The sequence below is a fragment of the Arvicanthis niloticus genome, chromosome 5 (assembly GCF_011762505.2).
Source record: "Arvicanthis niloticus isolate mArvNil1 chromosome 5, mArvNil1.pat.X, whole genome shotgun sequence".
NCBI lineage: Eukaryota > Metazoa > Chordata > Mammalia > Rodentia > Muridae > Arvicanthis > Arvicanthis niloticus.
This window is the reverse complement of record NC_047662.1, coordinates 11,028,328-11,036,025: the sequence shown is the minus strand read 5'-3', so window position 1 is coordinate 11,036,025 and position 7,698 is coordinate 11,028,328. Positions and strand designations below refer to the sequence as shown.

The window sequence follows — 7,698 nt, the reverse complement described above, 5'->3', positions numbered from 1 at the left end:
TCTGCTTTCCACACATTGAGTCTGCCAAGCACAGACTGAGGAGAATCTCTGAAATGTATGGCATTATTCTTTACTTTTGAAGTTGCTAAAAGGTCCTTTGGGACATTGGCCTTTAGGATACTAATTTGAAGAGTGAGGTAGAAGTTCTGTGAAGTAGTGACCACCTGGCTTCACACCCAGACTGTGTCTGAAATTTGAAAGTGAACCAAGACACGTAAGTTTCCCATAAGCAGCTCTGGAGTCATGTGACTACAGAAGAGTACTCTGAGAGACTGTGAATCTGAGAAAGACATGCCAGCGAACCCTTCTGCTTACATCACTTTCCCTCCTGTCCTTTCTCATTTCTCTTTCTGTGGGTAGCTATGGACTTTGCACACTGAGACAGGATGGTTTTGACTTTAAGACAAGTCTGGGCTATATGGCGAGACAAAGAAGAAGGAATCAAACAAAAATGAATATTGGGAAAGCCTACACAGGAGAGAAGAGTAAGAATTTCCAACTTTGTTTTCGATCTCATTTTCCATGAAGTGCTGGAGCACAGAGTACAAATAGGAATCACTGGGTGGGGACTGGGATAAGGATAAGTGCTTATGGAGGATGCAAGAGACCTTCCTACATGCACCATGTTGTCCTGATATAGCCATTGATATGATTTCCAGCCATGTTCTGAATCATGCCCACGCTGATACTCACAGGCCTCAGTCTAGCTTGCTATAAATTGTGTGAGCACACAACAGAAGGTCATGTCCTGGGAGTTGACCACAATATATAGTCAGAAAGAGTTTGGATAAGTGCCCTATGCTTGTAGACTCAGAGATCCGCCTGTCTCTGCTTTGCAAGTGCTGTGATTAAAGGCATGAGGCACAACCACTTGATTTCAATAGATACCTTCTTAACTATCTCTCTCGTCTCAGAATCTTCCTGTGTACAGATCTGATCTAATTTACCTACACCATCCAAATCTGAAGATAAGGAAGTGGGTGGAGACTCAACATTTAATCAGAGACCTACTTTTGTGGGGAGGGTGTGGCTACAAAGGGAGGATACAGCTGAGAGGTATATAAAGAGTCAGAGCAGGCAGAGAAACCCTCAGTCTCTTGAAGCCTGGAGTTACAACCTTCCCCTGCCTGAATATGGTGATCTGTTCCCAGTGTCCAGATGAAGTAAGTCCCTCAGCTCCATGAGGATACCTCATCTCATGCAACCTAGTCTAGCCTTGTTCTCACTTGAAATTTTGTTCATATAATTTTCTACTTGGTGGTTCTCCTTTTTTAAGATGAGTTCTCTCTAAGTAAGTTTGCCTGGCCGGTATCCTAGATATTCTGTACTTTTTGGCTAATATTCACTTACCAGTTAGTACACACCATGCATGGCATTCTGGGTCTTTGTTACCTCACTCAGAATGATATTTTCTAGTTCCAGCCATTTGCCTGAAAAATTCTTGCTGTCCTCATTTTTTATTAGCTGGATTTTATTCCATTATGGAAATGAATGATATTTTCTGTATCCATTCTTCAGATGAGTGCTATCTGGGTTGTTTCCAGCTTCTGGCTATTACATATAAGGCTGCTATGAACATAGAGGAGCAAGTGTCCTTGTGATATGGTGGGGCATCTACTGGGTATATGACCAGGAGTAGTATAGCTGCCTATTCAGGTAGAAGTGTTTCCAATTTTTTGCCAAGTAACGAGATTGATTTACAGAGTGCTTGCAAAAGCTTGCAATCCCACTAGAAATGGAGGAGTGTTCTTTTTTCTCCACATCCTCACAAGCAAGTACAGACATTGTAGGTTTTGATTTCAGTGATTCTGATTATGGTATGGTGGAATCTCAAGGTCATTTTGATTTGAATTTCCCTGAAGACTAAGAACTTTGAACATTTCTTTAAGTGCTCTTTAGAGATTTTTCTACCTTTGAATTAGGGGGAGGATTGAAGAAGCTGAAGGGGAGGGCAAGCACATAGGATTCCCACTAGTCTAAACTAACCTGAAAGCCTGGGAGCTCCCAGAGCCTGAGGCACCTAACCTGGCACCATACAGAGTCTGGTCCAAAGTTCCCAGTACATATATAGCTGAAGGCTGCCTGGTATTCCTTCAGTGGGAAAGACTTGAGGCCCTAGAGAAGAGAGATGCCTGAAGTTTTAGGGGTGGGGGTAGCACCCTCTTGGAGGAAACACTGAAAAAAAAATTAGATGAGGGCCTAGGGGAGGGGAGCAATGGCTGGAATGTAAATTAATAAAAAAAGATCCTCAGGCCTTAAACTCACAGAAATTTCCCTACCTCAGCCACCTGAGGCCTGTTGAACCAGAATATCCAAGTGTGTTCTCAATTATATCTAATTATTAATTGGTTCATTGTTGCTTCTGTAGAATTTTTTTTGTTTTATTTAGTTTTGTCCTTGTGTTTTGAGACAGTCTCACTAAGAATGTCAGGGTGATCTTGCATTCTAGGCACTCTAGTCTGGAATGTCAGATATAAGTTACTCAAGTGCCTGGAGTGCTGATCTTTCTGTCACTTTAAGCCTGGCATTCATTGGTGTGCTTACAATCCCAGCAACAGGAGGCAGAGGGAGGCTGTGAGTGTCAAAATAGCTGGATATTATATGTGTTTTTTTAAAAGGCAAAACAAGAGGCTGGAGAGAAGGCTCAGTGGTTAAGAACACCGAGTGCTCTTCCAAGGGTACTATGTTCAATTCCCAGTAAGTAAATTGTCACTTACCACCATCTATAATGGGATCTGATACCCACTTCCTCTTTTGGTGTGCCTGAAGACAGAGACAGTGTACTCATATACATTAAATAAATAAATAGATACATAACTAACTAAATAATGTAAAACAAGCAAACAAACACAAAATACCAAAAAAATCAAATGGTATTTGCATTTGCTCACTAATAAATAGCTTCTTATTATAATGGAATCAGGATGTCCTCAAACTTGCAGGAAGAAATGTATACATACACAAACACACACACCCACACAGATATACATATACATATGTATATATATATATATATAATATATATATATATACATATATATATATCTGTGTATATATATATATGTTTGTGTGTGTGTATTTAATATTCATTATATCACAATCACAGTCTTGCTCTCTCCTCTCCACCCATACCTACTCTTGACTGAAACAGGAATGCAGAGGCTGGATACTCACTAAGTTTCATGGCAGACTAATATATATAGAAAGTTTAAAAACAGCTATAAGACCATGTCTCAAAAAAGAAAAAAATCCAAACCAATAAAATCAACAACAGCAAAAAAAACAAAAAAACCCAAAAAGAACAACATATTTCTATCTGCTGATTGATACATGGTCTATTCCTTTCAAGGAAATCAGGATGTCTTCAAAGTTTCAGAAAGAATCCAGTTTTTTTGTAACTATTAAATGTTTAAGCAGAAAAATCTGAATATTACTTAATATCTGCTCCTTTGTCTTACTTTTTTGGTCTTCCTTTAGTTTCTGCAGGTCTCAGGATAGCTGGTCTGGTGCTGTATAAGTAACCAATTATGAAATGGAGCTAGTGAGCCTCCTGCCTTCAGCATGTGTATTACAATCTCCACCTCATAGTCTCTTTATTCTGGATACTTTATAAAGAGTCACGAACCATGTCAATGGCTACTGAAGAATAAGGGACTTTAATGTTTCTTTCCCACTCTGTTAGCTCTGTAGTTTACAGACCTCAAGCTTGGAACTTTACCAACACATTCTCCAAAAGGTTTGTAAGGGTCACAATCAAAGATTGATGGCAATAACTAATGATGGGTATTTCAAAGATGAAGTGACTCATTCCATGCGCTGTAGCTGGATAGATAAAGATTGTAGACAATTTGGAAGCTGATTTTCTTTGCTTTCTTTGAGGTCCTGGAAAGCTAAGGACAATCATCATCCAACAAGTGGCTGAAGCTTCAGAGTTCCTCGTGATGCCTTCCCAGTCGGATGAATTCACCCCATCTCTGGCTGCGATTGGATGTGGCCTTTGGGAACTAGGATACTTTGGAGAAAAATCATACCACCAGAGAGAATTATGGCTTTAAAACCAGCACATGCCAGACCAAGCAGTGCTAGATTAATCATGCTGTAGTGGTTCAGGCCGAGCAGAGATGGAAAACATGTAATGTCAACACTTGGGAGGTACAGTCAGGTATTTCTCTGTGGGTCCAGGCCACTGAGATCTATAAAGCAAGTTTCAGGATAGCCAGGGATATAGGTAGTTCTGTAAAGATATTATCTCAAAGAACACATGAAAAAATTGTGGGTATTCAAAGTGACAAACTGGGTTCTCTGTCCTCATCATTAGTAATCTAGCTTTCACATTTCCTTGTGTGTGCAGAAGGGCTTCCTAAGTTTCTTGTCATTCATGGTATATTTTTCCTGGCTTCCCTAGGATGACTCTTCAGAAGAAGACACAACAGAAGTCTACTCTCCACTCACTCTTGAGAAGCTGGCAAGACAGAGGCTACTGAGGGAGGAGGCCTTGGCCATTTCTGCTCTCAAGGACCTGCCCCATCTTCTGTTCCCAGCGATGTTTGAGGAGGCCTTCATTAATGGGCATACAAAGGTCTTGACAGCCATGATACCTGTGTGGCCTTACCCATACCTTTATGTAGGAATGATGATAAAAAACCGCAACTTGGAGACTTTGAAGGCTATGCTTGAGGGACTAGATATACTGATTGCACAAAAGGTTCGCTCCAGGTAGGCAAGATTGGCTGGGGTTGGAGGATGGGTCTCTGAGTGCTGAGTAGAAACTAGGGTCTCAGAATATTTGGGCAACTGTGGATCAGAGGCTTCTGATCATCAATTCTTTCTGCAACCCACAGTCTGGACTGTTACCTTCTGAACGTAGAGGCTGAGAAGGTGGAAAGGTTTGGGCTTAGTCTCAACTCTCTGGGCAAATAATAAATAATGTAGAAGATAGAAAAGAATAGACACACCCAAGAGTAGTGGGTCTTTTCCTGCATCCCCCAAAGGTACAAGAGAAATGACATTAAGATTAAGGAGCTTGGAATGAAGGGAAGTAAGATAGGGCTAAAGATGCCTGTCTTGCAAAGAATGCTATTCATTCATTGAGCATGAGTCTCAGGGTTTGATTCTAGACACAGGAAAAATTTTTAAAGAAACTGCTTAAATGTATTATGTAGAGTAGAATCAGACTATAAAATGTGTCTTCTTTTACCTTCTGAGTATTATACTCATTTCTTCCACAGTAGGTGCAAACTCAGACAGATCAATTGGAAGAATAAATACCACAATGTTATTGGCATATGGGCTGGATCCCATGAACTCTTAACAAGATTTATGACACAGAAGCAGCCAGTGCAGAATAGTCCTGGCTGTGGGGTGAAGAAAGAATTGAAGGTGACAACACAACTTGAAATCATGGAAGGCAGACTTGATGAATCTGACAGATACTTGTTTCAGTGGGCCCAGCAGAGAAAAGATTCCATTCATCTGTGCAATACAAATCTAGAGATTCAGGGTTTAACCAAAGCTACAGTCATAGAAATCTTCAAGTTTTTACATGCAGACTGTGTACAAGATCTAATGCTATGTCATCTTTCTATAGAAGATTTTGATTTTCTTAATCCCTACCTGAGGCAGATGAACAATCTTCTCAATCTCACACTATGTCACATCACAGATACAAGAAGTATGGATGATTCTGAAATGTCACTACTTCCCACGTTCCACTGTCTCCAGACACTCTCTGTAAATGATGTCCCCTACGTATATGGCAACCTGAAAGGATTCCTCAGGTAAGGAAGGGTTCAGTAGTAGACCAGAAAAAACTAATCTCTTTTCTTTTGCTTTGGTTTTGATGTGGTTTTGTTTTTGGTTTTTGCAAGGTATAGAAGCTTTTATGGTCTGGCAAACATAAATCTATCACTGTTAGAGACATAGCATATCGAGGCAATGAGCCCTGTGCCAAGATCTGTATGACCAGGCACAAGCAACCTCTTATTGCTTATGTATAAATAGTTTTGAGTTTAGAAACAGATTTGAGTGGATGAGAAATATGGGACAATGGGTTTCAAGGTGAAGACAGGATCATGGAACTTGGAGGAACAAAACCTAGTAGAACTCTTAAAAACAGTACTAGGAAGTTGTTGAATTTTGTTTTGGGTAGCTAGTCCTTCTTACATAGACCACGTTACCCAGATATATCCATTGTTTTGGTTTTCTGTCAGGCCCTGGGTCATGACTCTAATGATATCTTAAGGACTCAGACTAGAATGTTGGGAGGTATGTGAGCAGAAAACAAAAGGGCATGTCCTGAGGGTTGTTCTCAATATACATTCAGAATGAGTTTGGGAGAAACGTCATCTCCTTAGCTGCCAATCCTATCAACTCTCTTCAACACCATTTGACAGAAAGCAATAATATTTTCTCTCCTCAGGTGCCTGAAGAATCCTTTGGAGTCACTTATCATCACTGAATGTGACCTCTCACAGTCAGACTTGGATTGCCTGCCCTATTGCCTAAATATTTTTGAGCTCAGATATTTAACCCTTGCTAGTATTAATTTATGTGATTTACTCCTTGAGCCTCTTGGGTTTTTCCTTGAGAGAGTTGGACATACCCTGGAAAACCTGGAATTAGAGTCATGTGGTATACAGGACTCTCAGTTGAATACCCTGCTGCCTGCCCTAAGCCAATGTTCCCAGCTCAGAGTTGTCAGTTTCAATGATAATGAATTTTCTCTGCTTTTCCTGAAAGAACTTTTACACCACACAGCCCAGCTGAGCCAGCTGGAAAGAGAGGTATGCCCTGCCCCTCTGGAGTGCTATGATAGGGGTATAGTACTTTCACATAGATTAGAAAACTTGTGTCCTGAGCTCCTGGATATACTCACAGCCAAAAGAATGCCCATGGAGGTCACCTTTGAAACAATTGAATGCTCTAATTGTGGTGGGTTCTACACTTATGATCTGGAGACCGAAAGTTGCCATTTTCATATATAACTACTGTAAGGTTGATTGTGGAAGACAGAAATGAAAGCTGATTATTGGAGATTGATGAAACCCTAAGTGAATGTCCACTGCTGATTGGAGCATAGAAATGTCAATCACTTATAGGGCTGAAACACACTGGAAAGGCAAGATCATTCTCTGATCTGGTAAATGAATGTAGCATCTACAGAAAATATCAAGCACTCTTTTCTTTTTCTAGGATTATTGTAGTTTGTGTGTATTATAATAGAGGTAACCTTCCATGAGGACATTGCCTCCCCTTTTGATTTATGCAATAAATATTTTGATATTTAATAAATATTTTGGGTTGATGGTATGTCTCTATTAGAGCACAGAACATAATCATCCTTAGCATTTCTGCACCTGTATCTGGTTTCTTCATTCCTCATCTCCATAATTAGAACAATCTCAGATTTGTGCAGTTCCTTGCATCCCAGGAACAGTCTCATAAATGGAACACAAAGCACAGAACTTCATAAATTGCTCAATGTTTTGGAAAGAAATTGGTATGTAGTATAGTCCGATCACAACAATTGAGTTCGTTATAGAGAACAATGGGATGAGGGGAGAGGCATATTCAGCAAGCATGAGAAATGAGGACCAAGGCAGGCACATTTTAGGAAGGATGTCCTTGTATTTAACCTTTGCTGAAAGAATATTTGCAACAAATGAACCCTCAGAGACCTGATATCAAAATGAGAAGAAC

The 7,698-nt window shown here is 40.1% G+C and overlaps 1 protein-coding gene across 1 annotated transcript; it reads left to right on the top strand.

Moving 5' to 3' along the window:
- Positions 1 to 1,100: 1,100 nt before the first annotated feature.
- LOC117708386 (oogenesin-3-like) lies at positions 1,101 to 7,009 on the top strand. Its single transcript, XM_034501980.2, has 4 exons — positions 1,101 to 1,163; positions 4,406 to 4,716; positions 5,229 to 5,777; positions 6,419 to 7,009. Exons 1-4 carry the CDS (start codon positions 1,134 to 1,136, stop codon positions 6,981 to 6,983), a joined length of 1,455 nt encoding a protein of 484 aa, XP_034357871.1. The 5' UTR covers positions 1,101 to 1,133; the 3' UTR covers positions 6,984 to 7,009.
- Positions 7,010 to 7,698: the final 689 nt, after the last annotated feature.

Excerpts from the sequence above, each read along its gene's own strand:
- LOC117708386 (XM_034501980.2), top strand. The coding sequence starts at position 1,134 with ATGGTGATCTGTTCCCAGTGTCCAGATGAA. Across the intron at positions 4,717-5,228 it reads GCACAAAAGGTTCGCTCCAG|TAGGTGCAAACTCAGACAGA; the intron begins GTAGGCAAGATT and ends TTTCTTCCACAG. Across the intron at positions 5,778-6,418 it reads AACCTGAAAGGATTCCTCAG|GTGCCTGAAGAATCCTTTGG; the intron begins GTAAGGAAGGGT and ends TTCTCTCCTCAG.